A 27,835-nucleotide genomic window follows, 5' to 3' on the forward strand; every position below is an offset into this window, starting at 1 on the left:
CCCAGTTGAAATCACACATGGAATTTCAGATAGTCTTGATAACTTTGAATGGATATTACAGAAGCCAAGATTTTATAAAGGTGAAAAATTCCAGGCTAAGACAGAAGCAGCTGGTGAAAAAATGACATAGTCTAGAAGAGATTTAATACAGCTGCAATTGCTGCCAGTGTTATAACTGAAGGCGGGGAATTATTTAGCGTTTCTACAGGGAATCGGATAAGGAAGAGAGACTTGGGGTTAGATATGAAGAAAACCAACTCTAAGAAGAGCAAGTGGTAGTGAGAAAGCACCTATGTGGTGAGATTTTATTAAATAGCACGTTGGATACGACATCAGCAGTCAGGTTGTCATGAAGAATTCAGTGAAGGGCAGGAAGGAGAGGAAAATGGGAGGAGAGAATCAAAATGAAGGCCTTGTATTGGGTTTTTCTGCCCTTGTTATCAACAGTCAATTGCAATGAAGCAATTTTATTGATGAGTAAGCTACAAATCAAATCATGCATTCAGCATAATAATTATGACAGGCCTCAAAATGATGATGAAATAGGCAGAGCGTGAATAAGACTCTATTTTCTTCTGTGCATTACTTTTGTTCCTCTAAAAACTCTCAAATTGGATGCACATTTTTCTGCAACGATATCCATTTCTTGACAAAGCTTTCAGCATACTGATGTTTGGGTAAAAAAGACAAATCTTTCAGTAACTCTTTGTCACCCTGGGTTTAACCAAGCTTGTCATGAAGTAGATAAATGCATAAAATGAGCATAAATTTCAATAAACTTGATGAATAAAAGGAGGCATGATTCCACACTTTATCATTTGAGTGAACCTACATTCTCTGGGAGATATTCTCCTGGGTAAACTCCATTTTACCACATCAAATGGGACAGTGATTGTGTTTAATCTGATTATTTTGTACCTATCTCAGTGCTTGGAATATGGCATTTACCGAGTACCATAATCATTATTATCATGTTCCTCTATCAGCCACCCTGAGTACCTGTTGTTTTTTTTGTTTGCTAAGCATTTACAACATGCCAAGCACTCTACTAAGCATGGGTTAGATTCAAGACCATCAGGTTGGACAGTTTGTTTCCACACTGTCTCTCAGTGCTTACGCACAAACTCCAATGCATCAATTTACATTTATTCATTTACCTATTTATCCTACCTCAATCTCATCAGCAGCTGCAGTGTTGTTTCTTCCTGGCTTCCATCCATTTCTAACTTGCTTCTGTCAGTCCCCCCATTACACCATAATCTCCACAAGAGCAGGGCTCTTGTCTCTTACTCTTTGGACTCTTCCCAGCACCGAGTGCAAAGCTTTGCATATGATAGGTCCTCAGTAAATAAGGTTGATTCCTAGTTTTTCCTGCAATTTCTACACTGTAACTACCACCTGGTAGAAATTCTGGTGCAGAATCAATTGATCAATCAATGGCATTGATCAAATGCTTTGTATGCACAGAGCACTGCACTAAGTGCTTGGGAAAGGACAATGCAACATAATTAGTATAATGAGCTTACAGTCTAAGGAGGAGACACATTAATATGAATAAATAAGTCATTTATAACATATGATTTAAAGATCCATACATAGTGCTGTGGGGAGAATATTAAATGTCCAAAGGTCACAGATCCAAATGCATACAGGGAGACATGGATGGATGGCAAAGGGTTAAGAATCTAGGGTTGGTAGGTCCAACCCTAATTGCCCAATTATTTACACTGCCCTTTTTGATCTTAAGCACTTGTTTTAAAAGGTCTCAATTTGCCTCTTAGGACTATGCCTGAATGGTTAATCAAAGAACCGTGACACTATTAAAATGCTATTGTACGCTTCCCGTGTAGGATCCCCATTTACAGGCAATAAAGAGAGCAGCACTGACTGACAAAAATGATTTCCATTCTCCTTTGTGTATCGGTTTATTAAGGAATAGGAGTGAGACCTGAATAAAACAGAAGCAGCGCGACCTAAAGGAAAGAGAACGGGCCTGGGAGTCAGAGACCCTGGGTTCTAATACTGGCCCGGCTGCTGGTCGGCTGCATGATTTTGGGCAAGTCACTGCACTTCTCTGGGCCTCAGTGATCTCATCTGTAAAATGGGGATTAAGTCTGTGCACCCCATGCAGGACAGGGACTGAATCCAATTTTCTTTGTGACCTTGGGCAAGTCACTTCACTTCTCTGTACCTCAGTTCCCTCAACTGTCAAATGGGAATGAAACACTTGTTCTCCCTCCTATTTAGACTGTGAGCCCCATGTGGGACCGGAACTATGTCCAACCTGATTATCTTGTACCTACCTCAGCACTTAGAACAGCAGTTGACACATAACCACTTAACAAACACCATAAAAACCCCATGGAAATATGGGAGCCTCTGCGGTGAATAATCTATTTTTCTCTGCTCTCTTCAGGATGACTTCCCCTAGAAGGCATCTCGATCCTTTTTTCTCTTTTTTCACCTTTCTCCATTCATGTTTGCAAAGGCTTTGAGTTTCTTGGTGTGGAGCCCCTCCATCAATATTAGTGCCCAAGCAGTGAGCATGGATTACATGTTTACCCTTCTCATGCCCTCCTGCTTTTTCTCTTGGAGAAGAACAACAGTTCCCTCCGGGAACTAGTTCCTCCTCCACCCACAGAGCAATTTCAGCAAGTGTCCAACTTTCATAACACTGATTTTTCTGGATGATTACCTGAATGAAGGGTCATTAGACTTTTAATGTAGAGAGGCAGTCTGCGTGTCAACGAAATCTCGAACAACATCCAAAGCCATTAAGGGTGCTATTGGCCTCGCCAGTTAATTGGCATTGACCACGTACTCATTACGTATTCTTAGACAGGAACAGTAAATGTTACAGTAAGGAACATTAGCTTTGAGTATTGAAACAGGAGACTAGATTAAAATGCAATTCTCTCTATTAAACATTCTTGAAGATAGGCCTCCTTTCAGATTTAACCCTGAGGTCTCCTGTGTCTCCTGGTAGAAATCAAATGGCCCCCAAATCTCCAGAAAACAATCTTCTTTATTCCTTGTTCCTCATGGTTGTGTGGCAACATAGATACACCTTTCCCTGAGAGGGCACAACAGAACTGAAGTCTGCTATCATCATCAACATCATCAATGATATTTACTGAGCATATACTACTTGCAGAACACGGTACTGAGTGCTTGGGAGAGTACACTACAACAGAGTTGGCAGTCACTTTCCCTTCTAACAATGATTTTACAGTGTAGAGGGGGAGATGGACAGTAATATAAATGAATAATTCATTATATAAACATATACACATATATTTTTTATGGTATTTGCTAAGAGCTTGCTTTGTGCCAGGAACACTATTAAGCTCTCTGGTATATACAAGTTAATCAGGTTGGACATAGTCCCTGTCCTAAATGGGGCTCACAGTTTAAATCCCCATTTTCCAAATGAGGGAATTGAGGCTCAGAAAAGTGAAGTGACTTGCCCAAAGTCACCAGCAGACAAGCGGCAGAGCTGGGATTAGAACCCGGGTCCTTCTGACTCCCAGGTCCTAGGTCTATCCACTAAGGCCATGTTGCTTCTCAATTTCAAGATATCCATCATCGTCCCTAAGTCCCCAGAGTGGTTGGTAACGGACAGCAGCCACCAGGATCTTGATGCTACGAACAGGAGTGAAGTCATTTAAGTGGTTTTTCCCATAGTGACTTGGGCCACTCGGATAATATCAGGAGCTGGTCACTCATGGTGTAGTAGATAGAGCACGGGCCTGGGAGTCAGAAGGACATGGGTTCTAATCCTGGCTCTACCACGCATCTGCTGTGTGACCTTGGACAAGTCACTTTACTTTTCTGAGCCTCAGTTACTTCATCTGGAAAATGTGGATTGAGACTGTGAGCGCCATGTGGGACAGGACATGGGAAAGAGCACGAGCCCGTAAGTCAGAGGACTTGGACTCTAATCCCGGCTTTACTGTTTGCCTGCTGGGTGACCTGGGGGAGTCACCACACTTTGGCATGCCTCAGTTATCTCATCTGCAAAAAGGGGATTAAATCTATGAGCACCATGTGGGACATGGACTGTGTCCAACCTGATTATCTTGTATCTACCTCAGCACTTGGTACAGTGCCTGGCACATATTAGGTTCTTATCAAATACCATGTTAAAAAAAAAAAGTTCACATGGAAAGAGAGACAAGGAGACAATAAACAGCACCAGGCGCTGCAAACGTGAAGCACAACAACCCAACAAAGGACAACCTATTTGAGTACCCAATGTGGGGAGAGTGATCATCTGTTGCCTATGAAGAGGGAGGACATTCCAGTTTAGAAGCAGGCCATGCACACATATACCCACAGGGGAACTTCACAGAGTCAGTGGTATCTTTTTCGAATATGCAGGATGACTTCACAATATATGTTTATATATTATATCATTATGTTTTATATATATATATATTTTTTTCGATTCACTTGGCATTGATGATCAAGCAGTGACAAAGAGAAAAGAGGAGATTCAACTGCTACCCAAGTACTGAGGAAAATACATCCCTTCTGCCGCACTTACTTCTTTATATCCGAAAATGATCCTGCCGTCACTGAGGAGGGTTGCTTGGAATGTGAAGCTGCCCAGGTTGTAATTATCCTGGAGATGGACATGATCCCACTGCACCACCAGTGCTGTCCCTGAAGACCCAGTCGGGAAAGACGAGGCAAAAGAGGGAGAAAAACACCAAAATTGATGCTAGGGAGATGATACTAGCATTGGCACTGGCATTTCAAAAAGCCACTTTTGGTCTTCCATCCCACCTGTTGTTTTTTGAGTTCAATCGCAAAAATAATAACAATAATAATAAAAATAATAATAGTAGTAGTGACATTAATACTACAATATGTAATAGCAATACGGAATAGCAATTGCAATTCGGTAAGAGCCGGGTTCTGGGAGTCAGAGGAACTGAATTCTAATCCTGGCTCTGCCACTTGTCTACTTTGTGACTCTGGGCAAGTCACTTCATTCTGTGGGCCTCTGTTACCACAATTGTAAAATGGGAATGAAATCCTACTTCCTCTAGACTGTGAGCTACATGTGGGACAAGGACTCTGTCTGTCCTGATTATCCTGTATTTTCTCCAGCACTTAGAATAGTTCTTGACACATAGTAAGCCCTTAATAAATACCACTCTTTTTATTATTATTATTTGTTTGGCACTTACAGAGTGTCTAGCACTGCATTAAGTGCTGGAGTAGTTACAAGATAAACAGGTTGGACACAGTCCCTGTCCTATACAAGACTTGTGGTCTAAAGAGGAGAGAGAAAGACTTTAATCTCCATTTTAGGGATGAGGAAATGGAGGCACAGAAAAAAAATCAAGCAGCTTGCCCAAAGGTCATGCAGTGGGCAAGAGGCAGGACTGGGATTAGAACCCAGGTCCTCAGATACCCAGGCTTGTGCTCTTTCCACTGTACTTCAGTGACATGCTAGGCTTAATGGAAGTTTGTCCTAGACAGCATTCACCGCTCCCTTTGCTTCATTTCCTCTCCTCCCTCTGCCTTCTGTGTCGCCTCCACACCTTGATATGTCCCCTTTAAGCACTTGATATTCTCCCCACCCTAAGCACCATAGCACTTGCGTACATATCTGTAATTTATTTTAAAGTCTGTCTCCCCCTTGGGACTGTAAGCTCCTTGTGGCCTGGGAACATGACCATCGACTCCGTTGTATTGTGCTCTCCCAAGCTCTGCCCAGGGTAAGTGCTCAATAAATACCATTGATTGATCTACTGATTGATCAATGCTCATGTGGCTTTAAAGAGGTGGGGTTTAAGCACGTTGTGGGCAAGGAATATGTCTGTTTACTGTTGTATGGTACTGTCTCATGCATTTAGTAAAGTGCTCTGTACATAGTAAATGCTGAATAAATATGACCAAATGGTTTATTCGCTTGCTGAATCAGAGCCTGGGATGGGAGAAGTGACTTCATATCTTTGGTGTCTGTCAGATATGGGTGGCCTTGCTACTTCAGATTTGCTAGAAATCTTTGGGACCTCTTTCGGATATTGCCTGGCTTCTCTGGGTGAGAGGTTTTTCCTGACAATCGATTCAGGAACACAAGAGGCATCAGCAAAGCTGCCTGATCCTCAACCTGAAAGCTCCCAAGCCAGCGGAGAGCCCCATGGGGCTGTTTAACAAGAAATGGCCTGACAGGCAGAGCACTAAACAGAGTACCATCCTGAAGCCTCCAGTGAAACCTCGATGAAATATTGACCCAAACAACTCAATCGGGAGTAGCCCATAGGCGGCACACACACAATATGTGTGTGTGTGATAATAATAATGATGCAGGTATTTGTTAAGCGCATACTGTGGCTCGAGTATACTATACTAAGCTCTGGGGTAGATACAGGACAATCAGGTCGGATGCAGACCAATTCAGGGCTTGCAGTCTAAGAGGGATGGAGATTGGGAGTCCTGACAATCTTCAGTAGTGTCAGAATCTTTATGGCAAAAAGAACCTGCGCCTGCTTTATTTGCAGAGACTGAGGTTACCACAGAGGCCATTTTAATGGTATTTGTTAAGTGTTTACTATGTGCCAGGCACTGTACTAAGCTCTGGGGTAGACACAAGCAAATCAGGTTGGACACACTCCATGTCTCACATAGAGTGCGCACTCTTAATCCCCATTTTACAGTAACTAAGGCATAGAGAAGTTAGGTGACTTGCCCAAGGTCACAGCAGATGAGTGGCAAGGCTGGAATTAGAATCCAGGTCCTTCTAACTCCCAGGCCCGGGCTCTATCCCCTAGGCCATGCTTTTTTCCCTGTATTTCAACTCAGCGTATTGTAATCCACTGCTGTTTTCTAACAATTAGTACAATTCAAAGGTGAAAAAGCCAAATACAACAAAAACCCAAGCTAGCTCTTCAATACAGGTGCTCACTGAGTTCTTGGTGATTAAACCAAATTTTGTAAAGCCCATCTTGGCCCTTACGCATCAGCTGGGAGAATTAGGCATATTATCTGCTGCCCTCACCTACTAAAACAGGGAGATGAGCTTTCTGGTGAAATCATCCTACAGAAATGGCAGAGGAATGTAAGACTGTCCCACCCATTGCCCTTCATTATGAAGTACTAAGGCAGTCCTACTTCTAATTACCTAATTCTCCCAGCTGACATGTAAGGGCCAATATGAGCTTTACAAAAGTTGGGCTAGAGCCCTCCAGTTGAATTCCTATCTCCTGTCTAGGTTAGCATTTGACTTGTTCCTCAAGCTTGTTCCTGTGACAGTTCTCCATGTGATCAGTCAGCCAATCAATCAGTGGTATCTACTGAGCATGTGTTGGGCAGAATACTGTACTAAGCGCTGGGGAGAGTTGGTAGACATGTTCCCTGCCTATGCAAAATGCAGATTGTAGGGTTTCTGAATTCATTCATTCAATGGTATTTATTGAATGCTTATGGGGTGCAGAACACTGTATTAAGTGCTGGGGAGAGTACAGTATCAAAATAAAGAGACACATTCCCTGCCCACAACGAGCTTACAGCCTAGAGGGGAAGACAGCCATCAATATAAATGAATAAATTACAGAATTCTACTGCTGGTCAAGGATCTGGTTAGTGACCAACTCAATCAATCTGTCCATCAGACAGACCCATGCCAAGGTTCAAAGTGAGCACCAAGGCATTTTCTGTCATTAAATGAGAAAGGAAATAAAATAACCAACACAAAAGAACCCTGGAAATGATGCATCTCTTTTCCCTCCATCGGATACCGTAAGCCCTGTGCGGCAGTACCTGAGTCTAATCTGCTTTTCTTGGAACTGGCCTGGCGCTTAGTACAGTGTTGCCACCACAGCAAGTACTTAATAAATCCCTCGACTCTTGCCATATCATTATTATTTTTGCTATTATTCTTGTGCATCTCACTTGCTCGGGCTTAACAGTAGAAACCCCACACAACAGTTTTAGAAAGTGTTCCTCCCCCTAGTTTTCCTGATTTTGAGGGGTTCAGAAGATTACAGATAGCTCAGTCAGAATCTGAAAACAGAAAAAAATAAAATAAAAATCTCTCTTTCAACTCAGAGGACTGAGCAAGACTGCCTCCACGGTTCTATGTTTTGAAGTATTAGTGGCCTTTACGAGTCACTGAATTCCCAGCTTGAAATCAGGCCTAGAGTACATTGGATGTTTTGGGAAAAAGGTAGGGGCGAATTTCAAAGGAAAAATAATCTCCTGGGTGAGCTCCTGGGAAAATCCTGAAAATCGAGACAATGAAGAAACCCAAGGAATTCCACCTACCTTTGGCAACTGATTTTTTGAGCTCTAAAACTTTACTTTTCCTCATTGGCTAGGTCAACGGAAAAGATTCTGGAGCTGTTTTTTTTTTCCTTTTTCTTTTCCTACCGTTTCAATTAGCAAAGTCCAGAAAAGCAATCTGCCGGAGAGACTGCTGCCTGAACTCAAGTTATCTTCACTACCATGCGTCTTCTGGCTGGGCTTCACTTAAAATGCTAGAGACGCATGCCAGAATAATCCTGTTGCTAAACATATTTTTCCCTCTATTTCAACACAGCATATTGTATTTTACTATAAGCCTCGAAGGCAAGGGGTTCTCTTTTGCCTGTTTCTTCAGTTAATTCTGAATACTGCGGGCACTGGATAAGTATTGCTAAGGATTTACTAGCTAAAAGATTTTAGCATAAGCAAAATTTTCTTATTAGTAAGCGCTCAATGAATATCATTGACTGACCGATTGTTACCTAAAATTTCACTCCTTTTGCACCTCTCTTTATATGATATTACTTCCTCTTCTCTGGAATTCATTTTAGTGTTCGTCTCACCTGCTAGATTGTCAACACCTTGAGGGCAAGGACTGTCTACTAATTCTATTGCACTTGAAGCATCATGGCCTAGTGGACAGAGCCCGGGCCTGGAAGTAACAAGTTCATGGATTCTAATCCCAGCTCTGCCACTTGTCTGCCGTGTGACATTGGGCAAATCACTTCACTTCTCTAGTCCTCAGTTACCTCATCTGTAACATGGGGATTAAGACTGTGAGTCCCATGTGGGACAGAGACTGTGTCCAAGCCAATTATCTTGTATCTACCCCAGTGCTTAATGCAGTGCCTGACACATAACAAATACCACAAAATTACACAAATAATTCTAAATATTTTGTCATCTAATAAGGGCTTGTATTTCAACTGTTTTAACTATTTACCTTATTTCTAGCTCCTCCATTTGAGTGCAATCTCTTTGTGGATAGGTAACGTGTCACTACATTGCTTTGTATTTCCAAAGAGCTTAGCACAATGCCTTTCCCCACTGCAAGCTCAATAAATACTAATTCTATTACTGCCACCAAAAAAACACAACAACAAACTTTTTTGTTAGGGGCAGTTTTCCAGGATAAACCCCCTTCTGACTTCGACATATATAACGGCTCATAACTGCAAAAAGGACTCTACAATAAAAACAGCAGAAATGAAGGGATTGTTTCATACCATTATCAAAATATCTGACTGTTGAATTCCTTGACACGCTAGGGTCAAAATTGGCCATCAGGGGAGCAATGTATTGTGTGGCCGTCAGCATCCGATGAACCACTTCTCCAGTATATATGAAACCTACAAGAAAAATAAAGGAAATACATTATGTACTCAATTTTTTTGACTGCTGTTTCTGCAAATCTTTACACATTGGTCTCCCCTATTCGAATGTAAGGTCCTTGTGAGCAGGGGATGTAATCGCTTCTGTTTCTGTACTTTCCAAGCGCTTATTCATTCATTAATTCAATTGCATTTATTGAATGCTTACCGTGTGCAGAGGACTGTACTAAACGCTTGGGAGAGTACAATAGAAAAATAACCAGACACATTCCCTGCCCACAGCGAGCTTACTATTACTACTATTACTACTTCTGCCACTAGGAAGAGGGTTGCAACCACCTTTAAGTATCAGAGCAAAATGGCACCTTGCCCTCAGATCCTGCTTAAGAGAACCCTGAGAGACAACGGGATCCCTCAGCTCGGCGAATCCAATGTGGATGACAGGCCCTTGTTGAGGGACAGACGTGCCATCTGAGGATGAGCTCACTGCCTCCTGTTTCAACTGACTCCTGGTTCAGAGAAGCAGCATGGTCTATTGGATAGAACATGGGTCGGGGAGTCAAGAGGACCTGGGTTCTAATCCTGGCTCTGCCATCTATGTGACCTGGGGCAAGTCACTTCACTTCTCTGGGCCTCAGTTCCCTCATCTGGAAAATGGGGATTAAGACTGTGAGCCCCATGTGGGACAGGGACTATGTCCAACCCACTTATCTTGTGTCTACCCCAGTGCTTAGAACATTGCCTAGCACATAGTAAGCACTTAACAAATACCACAATTATTATTTAACCGCTTCAAGGGACTGAATAGTTTTTTCAAGAGCTTGAGTTTTACCAAGTCAATTATTAGAAAATCAACCTGTAAGAAATATCCTCCCACAAAGCTTTCCTTCATTCTTTGCTAGGGCAGAACGCAAGCTCATTTTGGGGGAATGGAGTCCTGTACAACACACAGAAATAAGAGATCATTTGTGAAACTGCTAGTACTACTGGAGATGCCATTTGCATTCATTCAGTGGAACTTCGTGCCCAGCTACTGTGGGCAAAGACTGTAAGCTCACTGTGGGCAAGGAATGTGTCTGTTCTATTGTTATATTATACTCTCCCAGGCATTTAGTACAGTGCTCTGCACACAGTAGATGCTCAATAAATATCATTGATGATGACTGATGATGGCAGAGCCGAGTCTTGGAGAAGAATACATTGAAGAATAAAGGAGACTTGGTCCCTAGCTCTCAGGGGCTCACAATCTGAACGTGGGACTTGAAGGTTGGCAACAGTCAAATGGTGAAAAATTTAGTACGGTAGGACCAAACAACCTGAGAATACAGAGAAAACAGCAAACACAGTAAGACTTCCATAACAGTGCTTGAAGGAGTCACTGTCCAGAGTTCAACAGGCTCAACCAAGACCTTTTTTGTTTTTTATTGTGTTTGTTAAGTGCTTATTATGTGCCAGATACTGAACTAAACACTGGGTAGTACATGTTGGACACAGTCCCTGTCCCACATGGGACTCATGGTCTTAATCCCCATTTTACAGATGGGGCAGCTGAGGCACAGAGAAGTGACTTGCCCAAGGTCACCCAGCAGACATATGGCAGAGCCGGAATTAGAACCCAAGTCCTTCTGCCTTCCAGGCCCATGCTCTATCCACTAGGCCATGATGCTTCTCAATGCTTCTCATCTGGGGTGGCTTGCGGTGCAGCAATTTAAAAACCCTCCCTGACTTGCTTTGCACAAGGTAATGAGCAAAAGCTCATTCAACTGTATTGACTGAGACCTACTCTGTGCAGAGGTCTGAACTAAGTGCTTGGGAGAGTATAATATAGCAATAAGCAGATACATTCCCTGCCTACAATAATCTTAGAGTCTGGAGGGGGAGAGACATTAATAGAAATTAATATATGAACTATCAGACCCACCTGGCCACGCTGTCTCCTATCTCATCCAATTGCTTCTACTGGATATCTACATACCAGATAACTTCTCTTGGTCACGGTAGAAGAAATTGGTCTCCCTTGATTCTTTTAAACTCCAATGCTTTAGACACTTCATTATAATCCTTGACATTCATTTTAATGATCTCTTAATTCTTGCTGTCTGTTTGTTAAATGTCATCACTGGAGACCTATTCCTTGTGGTTCATTCAGATGTTGAACATATCTACTATTTTGTAGAGTACATATGTCCCGAAAGCTTCCACACTAACATGCATGGAATCTCTGTTACATTCCCCTCTGGGAAACAGCATGGTCTAGTGGGAAGAGCCCACGCCTGGAAGTCAGAGGACCTGGGTTCTAATCCCAGCTCTGCCACTCACCTGCCATAAGGTCTTGGGCAATTCACTTAACTCCTCTGTGCCTTAGTTCCCTCATCTGTACAGTGGAGATTCAATATCTGTTCTCTCACCTATTTAGAATGTGGGACCTGATTATCCTGTATATACCCCAAGTGCTTAAAAAGAGGGCTTGGCATATAGGAAGCGCTTAACGAATACCACAGTTATTATTTATCTAGTCACATCCCTAGTGTTCAAAGGCCACATATCAGATTCTTAAAATTACAGACATGTACCATGACTCTCGGTGTTCAATTTTTCTACCACTTTTACCTGCAAAGAATGATAATTTCCAGATCATAAACCGACGGTGCAGCTAAGGAGGCTAAATATTTAATCTCCATGGGAGATAACCCTTTTCTAAACCCCTCCGGGTGATTATGGAGGTTCACTTCCAATTGCCGGCTAGAGGATGTTTTACTTTGTGATAAAAGAGGAAGAGGCAGGAGAGAGGTTGGTTGCTGGTTTGGGGATCAGGTTTTCCAGGAAGAATGGCCAAATGACTTCTGTGTTGGAAACAAGCAAATCTGGTTGGACACAGTCCCTGTCCCACATGGGGCTCACAGTCTCAATCCCCATTTTTCAGATGAGGGAACTGAGGCATGGAGAAGGGAACTGACTTGCCCAAGGCCACATAGCAGACAAGTAACGGAGCTGGGATTAGAGCCCACGTCCTCTGACTCCCAAGTCTGTAGTCTTGCCACTAGGCTGAAGTGCTCTGCACATAGTAGGCACTCAATAAACACTCATGACTGATTGATTGAAAGGTAGTACTAGATGAGTAGAAGCTTTCGTAGGAAGGTGACAGGAAAATAATTCAGAAAGGACCTCCAAGAAGGGAAAAGACAATTGGGGAAAAAGCACTAGCTATGCAGTGGGGGCTCAAAAAGAAAGGATCTCTGTTCTCCAATCCATTTGACCCCACAAATCCATTCCTCCCAAATCTAGTTATTTATTTGCATTACACTGGGAATGAAGTTCAACCTTTTCAGACTTATCTATTGTTCAATGGAGTTTCAGGGATGTAAAGTCAACTTCATTAAATCCAACTCTACAGGTCATAGCTGTCCAGTCTTGGAAAAGTCAATTTTAATCTTCCCTTAATATTATCTTTGGAAAACAAACCATCTATTGAGAATCTTCATAAGTGAGGTCCTCAAACTCAACTCTGACAGCTCACTTTTAAAAGAAATAGCTAACTCGGGATACTTCAGCCACAAAGTTATAACCCACATCCTTGGTTAGCTGAAACAAAAAGACAGCCCTATTGAGTAATAATACTCTACAGTAAGTTACCATCTTTCACAGGTGAGCTATCTCCTTCTGTGGAAATTTACACCTCACTGTACTTATCACTGCTGTCCCAGGAAACACTATAATTCTTCGGCCTGCTGGTGAGAAAGTAGTGCTCTTTTTGGCAGCAAAGGGCATATTTGCTAGAACTACTGAGGGTTTGGAACAAACTCATTTTACTTCCTCGGATCCATCTTTTCTCGACTCTGAATGTCGGTCACACATAGTGCTTCCGCTGTGGGTGGGAAATTGGATTAAAAACATTCATTTTGGGTTAGTCTCTGGGGCCAAAGAGCTAAATAAGGTTTGGGTGATATGGCCAATGTTATCTACAAATACCACAATTATTATCACTATCTACTCCAGTGCTTGACACATAGTAAGCGCTTAACAAATCCCACAATTATTATTATCACAACCCGCGAAAACGGCAGATTATATTTCCCACTTTTGATAAGAAGGTTAGGCTGAGATTCTTAGATAGAATACAATGTGCATTTTAACTGGTTTAAATTAGAATAGATTCTAGAGGTCATTTATATGCTCACAAAATTCTTTTCTCAAATTGTATCACTGGTGGTGGTTTCACACAAAACCTTATTGTTTTTCCCAACAGAAATAAACCTTGCACATGCAGGCTAAGTACTCACTTTGAGCCTGCAGTTACACTTGAAGGGATGCTTAATTGGTATATACCGAAGAGGAAAGAATGAACAGAAGGAACGGAATAATAAAACCTGATGCACGATGGTTGAATAAGAAAGGGGACGTATGGATTTTCTCAGCAAAGGTATCTTCTGGAAGTTCACATTATTTCTTTTCCATCTTCAAAGAGTTTCCATCTACCGAGTGAAAAAGCACTGAGAAAAATCTGGCTGACTCTTAGGCCTAATCGTTAAATAAAGGTCCTTGCTTTTTCTAAAAATCTTTGCTTTCAGCCCAATTTCTCTTCTTAGACCAATTACACCTAGTTATACTACTCCCACACCTGTTCAAAGCCAAGAAGGGCTAGGGTAAGGAGAGGAACATGTCCCTGTCTCCAACACCCACAATGCACTTCCTCCAATTGCCAACTTTCCATTAGTGTCCTCGTTTATCTGCTTCCAAGGTCCACCTACCTCAGCTAAGGGATGAGATTCAGGGATTTAGGGTGGTTTACAGCTATTAAAGGGTAATTAACTAACAAGCAGGTGAAAACAATGCTAATGCCTGCTGTGAGTTATCATTTATCAGTCCTCTGAAAGAGAATTGAATCAGGGAATGGGGCAGGGCAGATGAAATCTGCTACATTTCCTCTTCCTCTCTATTTAGAGGTAGGTAAGAGGCAATTTTCAAGAGCCAGGGAGTATCAGTTCGAAGAAAATAAACTAGGAGCAACTGATTCAAATAAGGCCTTTCCAATAAAGATGTGAACAATCCAAGGACTGTTTTCTGCTTTCTTCCCCATTATTTGTATGGTATTCGTTATGTGTTTACTATTTGTCAAGCAGTGTCCTAAACTCTGGGATGATGATGAAGATAATAATATAATAAAAATAATGCTTCTGGGAGGCAGCGTGGCCTAATGGAAAGAGCACAGGTCTGGGAGTCAGAGGACCTGGGTTCTAATCTCTGCTCTGCCACTTGTCTGCTTTGTAACCTTGGTGATTCACTTAACTTCTCTGTGCCTCAGTTACTTCTTCTGTAAAATAGGGACTAAAACTTTCAGCCCATATGGGATAGGGACTGCACCCAATCTGATTAGCATGTATCTACCCCAGCGCTTAGTACAGTGCCTGGAACATAGTAAGTGCTAAACAAACACCATATAACTGCGCTCTCCACACAGTAAGTGCTCAATAAATACGAGTAAATGAATGACAATAAAAATAATGGTAATTATTATTATTATTATGGCATTTGCTAAGCACTTACTATCTGCCAAGGAGTGTACTTAACACTCGTGTAGTTAAGACAGTCAGGTCCCACATGGATCATACAGTCTAACTAGGCAGGAGAACAGGTAATTAACCCCATTTGACAAATGAGTTAATTGAGGCACAGAGAAGTGACGGTCACAAAGCAGGGAAGTGGCGGAGACAGGATTAGAACCCAGGCCCCCTACAACTCCATCCTCTGTCGTTAAACAGTGTTATTCCTCATTCATGTTGTGCTAGACTGCTTTCTATATACTGGAGAAGAGAGCTGAAGAAGGGGAACTTTCACATAGTAGATTGCTGATGGTAATCATATCAACAAATGAAAACGTGTTGACAGGAAAGATGGGATTTTTCACATATCTCATCACAAATAAAGTCACATTAACTCTTTCTGCCTGATCCTATCAACACTGAACAAAATACCCCATTAGGAAAGAAAATATTTGGAACATGGCTGAGAGAAGCAGCATGGCCAAGAGGATAGAACACGGGCCTGGAAGTCAGAAGGACTTGGACTCTGATCTCAGCTCTGCCACTTGTCTGCTGGGTGATTTGGGACCTCAGTTCCCTCACCTGTAAAATGGGGATTGAATCCTTATTCTCCCCCCTACTCAGACTGTGAGCCCCATGTGGAACCTGATTCTCGTATATCTACCCCAGTGTTTAGAATAATGCTTTACACATAGTAAGAGCATAACAAGTACCAGTTGTTATTGATATTACCTATTTTGCCAGGACACTCTACATCTAGTTTGTTATTTAACTGCACACTCCCATCTTCATTTGTATTTATGTTTTTATACATTTATCTTTGGTCAACAGTGCATTTCTTGAGGACAGAGAGACTGCTGTTATTCTGTTTTAAATACTAGTCTAGGGAAGCAGCGTGGCCTAGTGGAAAGTGCACAGAGATGGGTCCTGGATTCTAATCCTAACTCCACCACTTGTCTGTGGCGTGACCTTGGGTAACTGGCTTAGTTTCTCTGTGCTTTAGTTACCACAACTGTAAAATGGTGATTAAGAAGACAAGCCCCATGTGGGACATGGACTGTGTGCAACCTTCTATCTGCCCCAGTGCTTAGTAGAGTGCCTGGCACAGAGTAAGTAGTGAACAAAAGTCAATTAAAAAAAAGTTCGGAGTTCTAATACTGGCACCACCTCTTGTCTTGTATGTGATCTTGAGCAAGTCACTTCACTTCTCTGTGCCTGAGTCACCTCATCTGTAAAACAGCGATTGAGATTGTGAGCCCCCTGCCAAACTGCTTCCAATCTCTTTTATCTTTTATAAAAGATACTTGGTACTGTCTGGTACAAAGAAAGTACTTAACAAATACCACCATAATTATTATTATTAAACTGCAATAACAAAACCATTGACCTTGCCAAGCTAGACTCCTGTCTCTGCCATCGGGCTGGGTGAACTGTTTAACAATTTCTCCCTACACCCTGGTAATGCTTTTTTTTTGTTTTTTTTTGGTTGTATTAATTATGTGGGGTAGATATACAAACTAATTGGGCTGGACATAGTCCCTGTCTCACTTAGATTTCACAGTCTATTTTCCAGATAAAGTCACTGAGGGACAAAGCAGTTACCCAGCAGACAAGTGGTTGAGCTGGGATTAGAAGCTAAGTCACCTGACTCTCAGGGTTGATCTCTTACCACTACACCACACTGCTTCTCAGTGGTTCTTAGTTGCAGTGTCCTTCTTTTTACAGCCTCCTGGAAGCTCTCAACAGATTATGATGATGATAACACCTGGCAGGTGAATATTCATTAGTACAGAAGATGAACGGCAGTGTGGATGCCTGCTGAAATATTAAAGATTTGTTGGAAATATTCCCCTCTGAGGGGCTAACAGTAGGAGAATGCTGATAAAGCCCCCTTGTCTCAGAATCCCAGCAATTCAGAAACCTCAATTAAGATTTCTCACCCATTCCAAGATAAACAATAGAGAAGAACATAAATCTTTCCCATTTGATTCCCAGTGTTTTCCTCTCTTAAAGTTCTGGTTTGAAGGTTACGTGGGAAAGAGTGATATTAACTGAACACAACATAGGCTACATTTTTCCATGGAAAAAAGAAGCGGCAACAAGAAGTTCACTATAGTCCTGCTATATTCATCCCTAAATTACCACATGGCAAGGGCAGAGAGGGTCTGGCCAGGCGGTCCGGGAGAGAGAAATGAGGGGTGCCGCTGCCCCCAACCTCCTCTCATCGATGGAACAGCTGAGCAGTGAGCCTTGCACCAAGGCCTGTGGATGATGGGCAGGAGGTGGTGGGCTGTCAACTTCAAGTCAGCACTGAGTCAACTCTTTGAGAAGCAGAGTAGCCTAGTGGATAGGCCCCGGGCCTGGGAGTCTAATTCTGGCTCTGCCATTTGCCTCCTGTGTGACCTTGGGCAAGTTGTTTTACTTCTCTGCACCTCAGTTACCTCATTTGGAAAATGGAGATTAAAGCTGTGAGCCCCAAGTGGGACATGGATTGGGTCCAACCTGATTATCTGATATCTACTCCAGTGTTTAGAACAGTGCCTGGCACATAGTAAGCATTTAACAATACCATAAAAAAAGTCAACTTTCTCAACTCTTAAGAAAAACAAGAGTCCCATGTGAAAGACAAAAACTCTCATTCAAATAATCTTCTAGACTGTAATAATAATAATGATGATGATATTTAAGCGCTTACTATGTGCCACACACTATTCTAAGCTCTGGGGTAGGTACAAGGTGATCAGGTTGTCCCACGTGGGGCTCACAGTCTTAATTCCCATTTTACAGATGAGATAACTGAGGCAGAGAGAAGTTAAGTGAGTTGCCCAAAGTCACACAGCTGATTAGTGGCAGAGCTGGGATTACTACCCATGACCTCTGACTCCCAAGCCTGTGCTGTTTCCACTAAGTCATGCTGCTTCTGTAAGCATGTTGTGGGCAGGTAATGTGTCTAGCAACTCTATAGCTTTGTACTCTCCCAAGCACTTCGTATAGTGCTCTGCATATGTAAGCACTTAATAAAGACCGCTGATTAACCTAAAAGAAACCCCAAAGTGCAAAGGAACGTGATTCTCTAACATCACTGAGAAAGATGACAATGTAAGTAAAAATTTCAGTCAGTCACGTCAAATACATGAAGGTTGATGGATCATTAATAATCCCCTTCAAAGTCCATTATTAAATATTCATTTCTCCCCTGCTAGGCTTTGACTTGATGTAGGTCCTTTCAGCCTGCAAGCCAAGACTAGCTGTGAAGGCCACCAGGTTTACCTAATTATCTCCATTGCCAGTGGCTCCTGATTCAAGAGGCTCATTTTTTGCTAAAATAAACCTCATGGGGTTTTGGCTTAGTGAATAAATGATCGTTTCTAAAATGCTCTGATGACCATTGATTGATACAACTCCCCAGTGCCCCTTTTCTCTGGGATTAAAGCCCCCAAATAAACTGCTAATTTCAGACACTGTCATCATTATCATCATTAATGGTATTCACTGAGTGTTTACTATGTGCAGAGCACTGTGCTAAGAGCTCGAGAGAGTACAACAGAGTTGGTAGACGCATTCTCTATCTACTAAAATGAGTTTACATTCTCAGTGTCTCAAGTAATTCCTCCCTGTAATCATTGTACAGATCACTCTCCTCTTAGCAATTATGTCTGGGCAAACCTTCAATAGTATTGACTGCATGCAGAACTGGAGAATACCATCAGAGTAAAATGCATAGGCTCTACTTTCGAGAAGCTTACAATCAAATGGGAGATTCCTACAAACTAAACAGCTGTTGTTCACTTCACCTTGCCTTAAAAAAACCCTACAAGCTCCATCTTGGCTGCAAGAATGTGAAAATGCATAAAGGAGAATTATCATCAATTGATCAATCACTGGTATTCACTGAGCACTTCCTGTGTGCAGAGCACTGTTCTAAGCGCTTGCTAGTCAGTGTTTATTCCAAATCCAATTGTTTGGCAGGTTGAGGATCTGAAGGAGAGCTGAAACTAGACTTTGATAGCTCACCATTCTCCCCATCTAGAAAGCCATGCTAAAAGTTAGTCTCCTCCAGGAAGCCATCCCTGACGAACCTCATCTCCTTACACTATTTTCCTTCCCTTCTGTGTTACCTATGCACTTGAGCTTGTCTGTCCTTAGCACTTAATGACCCCAGTACTTAATGACTCCAAGACTTACATCCATAACCTTCACTCCATTGCCTCCCCTAACTGTTATTTCTTTTTAATATCTGTCTGCCCTGTTAGATTCTTAAGGGCATAACTCCATTATGTTGCACTCTTTCAAGCTTTTAGTACAGTGTTCTGCACAAAGTAAGTACTTAATACCATTGATTGGTTGATTGACTTTTGAGATCCAACTGGACATCTGTGCCATCTTACATAAGTACATCTAAGTTTACAAGAGAACAAATCTACCCTTATTTTTTTAAAAATGAAGGTTTGGGAAAGGAAAGGTCATACCAGCCTGGGTGAGAATCATCTTATGGCCAAGGGCTTAAGTCCTTTAACTGTCAAGAAGGGCATTACAAGGAAGCCCTGTTAGGTGCCCCCATAAGAGATGGAAAGGCAAGTTCCTATTTACAGTCCATTGGCATATTCAGTTGTGATCAGGCCAAAAAACTTCTCATTAATTGCTTTCTGCAAGATGAAAGCAGAACGGTTGTTACAGAGAATTCTAATATCAATTCCCCACTGACAGGGAACCTTGATGCCAACTTTTCCCAACAAATGCCTGCATGTAGGGTTAGGCCCCCTGCTACATTAGAATGAGAGATTGGAAGACTTGTAGTTTAAACAATGGAAATGACACTTTTTTTTTTAGAGTGACATGTTGAATTCCAGTGCTTGGAAACAATCACAGCTGCTCAATTTATGAAGCTTTGTTGATTTTACAAAGGTGGAAGTCACCAAACAGAAACAGTTTACTCGCTGAACTGACTGGGTCATTTGGGGACCTTAAGAAGCCATTTTTTTTAAATGACATTTATTAAGCACTTACGGTGTGCCAGGCACTGTACTAAGAGCTGGGGTAAGATATGAGCTAATCAGGTTGGACACAGTTCCTGTCGCACATAGGGCTCACAGTCTTCACCCCATTTTACAGATGAGGTAACGGGGGCACAGAGAAGTTAAGTGACTTGCCCAAGATCACATGCCAGATAAGTGATGGATCTGGATCTAGAACCCAGGTCCTTCTGACTCCAAGGCCCACTCTCTATCCACTAGGCCACGCTGCTAGTGGCCTACACCAATCAGAAAGCAGTCAATTTTTCTCCTTATAATATCACCTCCCTGTGGTTTCTTGAAATCCCATCTGTCCATCTGAGGCTCTAAATCCTCATAATCAGTTTCGAGCCACCATAGGACCATTTTTTTTTCAAAAGTGATTTTCAAACTCACTGGAAGATCACTTGACAAGATTTAGGATTTCACTCGGTTACTTTGCTCCACCATTTATCTGCTGGGCGACTTTGGGCAAATCATGTCATTTCTCTGGGCCTCAGTTAACTCATCTGGAAAATGGGGATTAAAACTGCAAGCCCCACGTGGGACAAGAGAACATTACCGACCTAATTTGCTTGTATCCACACCAGTGCTTAGTACAGTGCCTGGCACTTAGTAAGCACTTAAATACCACAATCAGTATTATTTTTATCCAGTGAATTTGGGCAGACACTCCTTGGGGGCAGGGTACATGCATTTTGCGTCTATTAAATTTTCCTAAAAGTTTTAAAATGGTTTACTGCACTCACTACCCACTCAATAATTACCATTATTACTATTATTACTGGATAATTCAGACTCCAAAACAATGTTCTTTCACTCCAAAAAAGGACTGGAGGTTGGGGGGAGGTCATAATTCTATGGGTCATTTCTTCATTTCTCTTCCCATTGAGTTGTTTCTGACCCATAGTGACACCATGGACACATCTCTCCCAGAACGCTCTGCTCTCCATCTGCATATAGTTTTCTCGGTCAAAATATGGAAGTGGTTAACCACTGCCACCTTTCGTGCAGTAAACTTGAGTCTTTGCCCTCAACTCTCTCCCATGCCGCTGATGCCCAGCATGGCTGAGTTTTGACTTGTAGCAGATGGCCTTCCACTCTCTAGCCACTGCCCAAGCTAGGAATGGAATGGACAGGCCTCTGCTTGACTCTCCCTCCCGTAGATGAGACTGGTAGAGTACTGGAAACTCTCCAGGTGTGACCCTGAGATGGCTATCATTCAGTATCTGGCAATATATATTTCAGTTGGAAATTAGCAGGACACATCGGTCCTTCAATTTTCCTAGGATAGACTAGCAACTGTAACAAACCATCAAAGCCTAATAAAAACCCCATTTCAGAAGAAAAAGGCAAGATAAAAATGAAGCTTAGTCATCACTGCAGTACAAAATTTGCATAAAAGCATGATATACTTTTTGTAAAATGTAGGCTAAATTGAGCAAATTTTCCAAGCAATATTATTGCTGCACAGCACTTTGTAAACCACATTTTACTTGCTTAAAAAAAAGACAAAGGGTTGTGGTTTTATTTTGTAGTTTTCAATAGAAAAGTAAGTGATTGCTTTCAGTTTCTACCATCAGTGAACAGGAAAACAAGATGTTGAGTGTTTACAATTCATTTTCTGTATCATTTGTATGGATGACTAACACTTTGGTATAAAATTGCTTAATAAGCCACCATTTCCTACCTTAAAAATCTCTTTGAATAACCAAACTATTTTATATCCAATTCCAATGCTGAAGTTGAGTTTTACTGTATTTTTAAGAATCAACCTAAATGAAAAAAAATTTGCCTGGAATTTTCAAAATGAGGCATATTTAGGTATGCAAAGGAGACTCCAGTTTTTCTAATATTAGTCAGGCAGAAAAAAGTTATGTTAAACAACTTTCTGAGCATGCCATCATCCTGGAAATATCGATCATAATTACACTTTCCACTTACACCAGATAAGTAGAGAATGGGGGCATTCATTAAGATAACACAGAGGGAAGCAATGTTGCCTATAGAGCATAGGCCTGGGAGTCAGAAGGGCTTGCGTTCTAATCTTGGCTCCAACACTTTCATTCATTCATTCATTCATGCATTCAATTATATTTATTGAGTGCTTCCTGTGTGCAGAACACTACTAAGTGCTTGGGAGAATACAGTATTACAATAAACAGATACATTCCCTGCCCACAGTGCGCATACGGTCTACAGGGGGAGATGGACATTAATATAAATAAATACATTACAGATATGTCCAGAAGTGCTGTGGGGCTGGGTAGGGGTGGTGGTAAATAAAGGGAGCAAGTCAGGCTTTGCAGAAGGGAGTGGGGGAAGAGGAAAGGGAGGTTTAGGGAAGGCCTCTTGGAGGAGATGTGCCTTCAATTATCTTGTATTTACCCCAGTGCTTAGAACAGTGCCTGGCACATACTAAATTAACAAAAACAATTATTATTATCATTATTATACATGCTAATCAGGTTGGACACAGTCCATGTCTCACATGGGGCTCACAGTCTTAATCCCCATTTCACAGATAAGGTAACTGAGCCACAGGGAAGGGAAGTGACTTACCCAAGGGCACTCAGCAAACTGGGGATGGAGTCGGCATTAGAACCCCGATCCTCTGACTCCCAGCCTTGTGCTCTTTTCTGTATAACTCCTCTGGTTTAGTCTTTCCTCAAGAAACTTCACACAGCCTCTTGACCTCTGGGTGCAGTACTGTCATTTACAGGCTAGTTGTGGGAGTTCTTGTTAGATTAGTCCAGCTACTTACCCCCGGTTGCCACAGTGATTTCGTGTAGGAAATGGCCATAGAATGGAAAATCGAAGGACAGATTCACTCTCTGTAAGGAACAACAGTGGAAAAGAAAATCAATCATGTGCACGCGAATGAATGTAAAATGAAAAGTCTGCCGCTTCAAAATGGAGTTCACCTATTTCAACCTTTCTGGGCCTCTCTTCCCTCCAATCCCCTTTACTTTCTGGCAATTCTGTGTTTCATTGAGACTCCAGATAGTTAAATTGGAAACAGCTTTCCTTTTCGCCCTCCCTCCTCATATTACACAGATAATTGCTCTCCCCTACAGAGCCTTACTGAAGGCACATCTCCTTCAAGAAGCCTTCCCTGACTAAACCCTCCTCTCCTTCCACTTCTTTCTGTGCCGCTCTCACTTGCTCCTTCATTCATCCTCCCTCCCAGGATTAGAACCCAGGTCCTTCTAGCGCAGTGCTCCATCCAGGAGAAGGATTGACAGACACTGAACAATTAGAATGAATTACAGAACCAATAGTCCACAATTCCAAGGGTAAAGTAAGTAGCTACATATTCCTTGAAGGGAGCAGTCTTCAGGCTTCTTAGAGTTACAGACGATGACCCTTGGATACAAACTGCTATCAATCAGTCAATCAGTGGTATTGAGTGCTTATTGTGTGCAGAACACTGTACTAAGCACTTGGGAGAATACAAAAAAATGGAGTTGGGAGACATATTTCCTGCCTTCCCAAAACTCCACGTGCTTGAAAAGTGGGCTTCTAATCCCTCAGTGGTCAGCAGAAGGCAGGGCTAATCCTTTCAATATTCACATTAATCAATTGATCATTCAATTGTATTTATTGAGCATTTCCCGTGTGCAGAGCCCTTTACTAAATGCTTTGGGAAAGTATAATACAATGAGTTGGTAGGCCTGTACCCTGCCCACAAGGAGCTCACATTCAAATAAATTAAGGATAAGTACATAAATGCTGAGGGAAGGGTGAATAAAAGGTATAAATCCAAGGGCAAGGGTGATGCAGAAGGAGAGGGAATAGGGGAAATGAGGGCTTATTTGGGGAAGGTCTCTTGGAGGAGATGTGATTTTAGGAGAGCTTCTAAGGAGGAGAGAGTAGTAGTCCGTCAGCTGTGAATGGGGAGGGCATTCCAGGCCAGAAGAAGGAAATGGACAAGGGGTCAGTGGTGAGATAGATGAGACTGAGGTATAGTGAATACGTTGGCATTAGAGGAGTGAAGTGTGCCACTAGAAGTAGTTGAAAATCAGCGATATAAGACTGAAAGGGACGAGGTGATTGACTGTCTTAAAGACTATGGGAAGGGGTTTCTGTTTGATGTGGAGGTGGATGGGCAACCACGGAGGTTCTTGAGAAGTGGGGAAACATGGACTGAGCATTTTTTAAGAAAAGTGATCTGAGCAGCAGAGTGAATTATGAAAGAGAGTTGGGGAGACAGGAGAGAAATACACTTTTCCAATTGAATTTGGCCTCAGTGGTTTCTTTTTCAGCAAATGATTTTTTCCTATATCCAGCCAAGTATCCTAATGAATTATTTGGCATGAAATTAATCATTCCCAAGTTACGGTGTCTTTCAATTAGATTTTCTATCCTTGTTACTGAAAGCTGCACTTGGGGAAAGAGTTTATCCTCACTGTTCTCTGGGTTTACCACTAAAACAATAAAGTCCATTTTCCCTGGGGTGAACTCAATCGAGCGACTGCTGACGGCTTTTCTAATAAATGAGGATATGGGTGCTACCAAATGCCTAGTTTAAGAGCATGCCTGAAATCATTACACCAAGTTATTCTTCACCTCTTGTTTATTTTTCACAGACAACAGACTTATTGTCCATCATGGCTGAGATGCCTGTTTCACTTTGGGGCTCATTGCTATTTGTCTCTGACAACTTGAGTACACACTTTTGGGTCCCTATCTTTTAGACTGAAACGTTGAGGTGGGGAATGTGTATTATTCATCTTTTGTACCTTCCCATGTGCTTAAGATGATGAACTGAACCCAGTGGGTGCTCAATAAGTACTTTAATTTGCGACTACTTCTACTTGAGAGCTAGATTACACTCCAACATAATCTTTTCCCATCTATTTCAACAGTGCTAAGCCGTTAGCACAGTGCTCTGCACACAGTAAGCGCTCAGTAAATATGATTGATTGACTGATTCAGGCCAAAATGACTCAGGGTTACTCAAATGAGCTTCCCCATGGGCAGAAAACCTACCACTCTTCATCACCTCCATCATCATCAATCAGTTGTATTTTTTGAGCACTTTCCATGGGGGAGGCACAGAGATAGCCACAGAAGAAAGAGAGGGTCTTGGGAGAATACAGCACTTGATTCAAGATTGGGAGAGAAGGAGAAGCACCATGGCCTAATGGAAAGAGCATGAAAGTCAGAGGATCTGGGTTCTAATCCCAGATCTGCAACATGCCTGCTGTGTTCCCCCTTTTAGACTGTGAGCCCATTGTTGGGCAGGGATTGTCTTTATCAGTTGCTGAATTGTACATTCCAAGTGCTTAGTACAGTGCTCTGCACACAGTAAGTGCTCAATAAATATGATTAAATGAATGTGACCTTGGGAAGTCACTTAATATCGCCGTGCCTCAATTACCTCATCTGTAAAGTGGGGATTAAGACTGTGAGCTCTATGCTGGACAGGGGCTGTGTCTAAGCCATGTTTATTGTTGCATTGTACTCTCTCAACCGCTTAGCACAGTGCTCTGCACACAGTAAGCTCTCAATAAGTAGTCTAATGAATGAACTGGATTATCCTGAATTTACATCAGCACTTAGTACAGTCCCTGACACAGAGGAAGTGATGAATAAAAACAAAAAAAAGAGAAAATGAAAAGAGGAGCATAGTGTCAATCTTTTTTTGATAAAGAACGGGATCACTTTGGGGCTTATTCATGCCTATTTATTGCAACTGCAGCAGTGTTTCTAGAAGTGGGACTCCAGAAGATGAAGAGAGTCTCAAAGAAATGATGAAACTGAAAGTTTCGAAGAAGACAGGCTGGAACCAATGTGCATTTATTCAACCTAAGCAAAGATCCTAAATACTTGTTTTAAAAATAGGATTTGTTAAGTGCTTACTAAGTGCTAGGCACTGCATTTTCTTGAAACATTTAAAATGGAAATGTCCCTTCTCCAGAAAGGGAGGTATCAATATATCTTGATTTAGCTCTCCTGTATTACTGAGCAATCCTTCACTTTAGCTCTTCTTGTCTCACCTCAATCCTTACTGCCTATTCTGGTCATCCAAGAGTTCAACTACGAACCCAAGGGTTTCCTGTTCTTATTTAAGATTCACCTAACTCAAGGGAGCTACTGAGATTAATCAGTCAGTTAATGTTAGTATAGAGCTTTGAAGCTGGAAAACTCTTAATAGAGCAGCAGTGTAGGCTGATGGAAAGAAGGGCCTGGGAGTCAGAGGACCAGGGTTCTAATCCCAGCTCTGCCAATTGTCTATCAGTTAAATTCTCTGTGCCTCAGTTCAAATCTGCAAAATGGGGATTCGATACACATTCTCCTACTTCAACTGTAAGCCTCTTGTGGGACCTGATTACCTTGTCCCTACCCCAACCCCTAGTACAGTGTGTGGCACAGAGTAAGCACCTAACAAATACCACAATTACTATTATCATTACTATATTTCTAAGTGTTGGCTGGCTGGAAGAAGTCTATAACCTGGGAAGCCTTTTTATTTTTTAAACCCCCAAAACCACTCTTCACTGACCTATCTGTGAAAAAGCTCTTGGGATTTAGGCATAAGCATTTGGTGATTTCCCCTAGTTTCCTGCTTTGATAGTTAGAGGGCATCTACTCAGATTGTGCCCCTCTCAGTGTCATACCTGGAGAGTTTCCAGTATTCTACCAGTATTAGTGAAGCAGAGGCATACCCATTCCATTCCTAGCTTGGCCAGTGGCTAGCAAGTGGAAGGCAATCTGCTACAAGTCAAAACTCACCCATGCTGGGCAGCAGCGACATGGGAGAGACTCAAGGGTGGAGACTCAGATTTACTGCGTTGAAGGTGGCAATGGTAAACCACTTCCGTATTTTGACCAAGAAAACGCTTTGGATATGCTACCAGAACGCTACCAGATATGCCCAAGACAGAGGTGGGACGTTCTGGGAGAGAAGTGTCCATGGTGTCACCATGGGTCGGAGACAACTCGACGGCATAAGACAAGACTTAGACTGTGAGCCCCATGTGGGACAGGGACTGTATTCAACCTGATTAAACTGTGTCTACCCCAAAGGTTGGCATATGGTAAGTGCTAAAGAAATATAAAAATCTACTGTGCATACAATAGGCACTCAGTAAATACAATGGATTGATTGATGGTTTGATTAATTGAGGTAGATAGTCTTGGGCTGAGTCCTCCGGGTCTTTACCAAACTTTTCTAAAGTTCCAAATCTCAATTACTTACAGCTTCACACCACCACAGGGAAGGGTAAATTGTGCTATATTTAATTCCTCCCTAAAGGTAATACTAATCGTTTTACAGGTACTGGGCAATCTCATTATTAAGAAGCAATGAGGCCTAGTGGAAAGAGCAAGGTCCTGAGAGTCAGGGGAGTTGGGTTCTATTGCCAGCTTTGCCACTTGCCTGCTGCGTGACCTTGAGCAAGTTGCTTAACTTCTCTGTGTTTCACTTTCATCTGTACTATGGGGACGGAATGCAGTGAGCCCCAGGTGGTACAGCAACTATGTCTGACCTGATTATCTCGGTTCTACTCCACCGCTGGTACTGTGCCTGACGCATAATAAGCTTTTAACACGTTGCACAATTAAATTAAAAATTATTCCCTATGGTGTGATTCAATTCAATCATTCAGTGGTTTTGAGAACTTGGTGTGCAGAGCACTGTACCAGGATTTTGGGAGAGTACAATAATGTAGGCAGGTGTGACCCCTGACCT

The 27,835-nt window shown here is 42.1% G+C and overlaps 1 protein-coding gene and 1 non-coding gene across 2 annotated transcripts in view; both read right to left on the minus strand.

The window, feature by feature from the left end:
• PLXDC2 (plexin domain containing 2) overlaps positions 1-27,835 on the minus strand; it is a 236,243-nt gene that overhangs the window by 74,234 nt on the left and 134,174 nt on the right. The window contains exons 4-6 of the mRNA XM_029077538.2: positions 22,904-22,973; positions 9,483-9,605; positions 4,547-4,665 (exon numbers count right to left, since the gene is read on the minus strand). Of these exons, the coding sequence (XP_028933371.1) occupies positions 4,547-4,665; positions 9,483-9,605; positions 22,904-22,973 (312 nt within the window). The remainder of the gene's footprint in view (positions 1-4,546; positions 4,666-9,482; positions 9,606-22,903; positions 22,974-27,835) is intronic.
• On the minus strand, positions 21,218-21,355 carry LOC114816343. Its single transcript, XR_003764107.1, has one exon. It is a non-coding gene; the product is annotated as a small nucleolar RNA SNORA7 (small nucleolar RNA).

Source organism: Ornithorhynchus anatinus, chromosome 13 (genome assembly GCF_004115215.2).
Source record: "Ornithorhynchus anatinus isolate Pmale09 chromosome 13, mOrnAna1.pri.v4, whole genome shotgun sequence".
NCBI lineage: Eukaryota > Metazoa > Chordata > Mammalia > Monotremata > Ornithorhynchidae > Ornithorhynchus > Ornithorhynchus anatinus.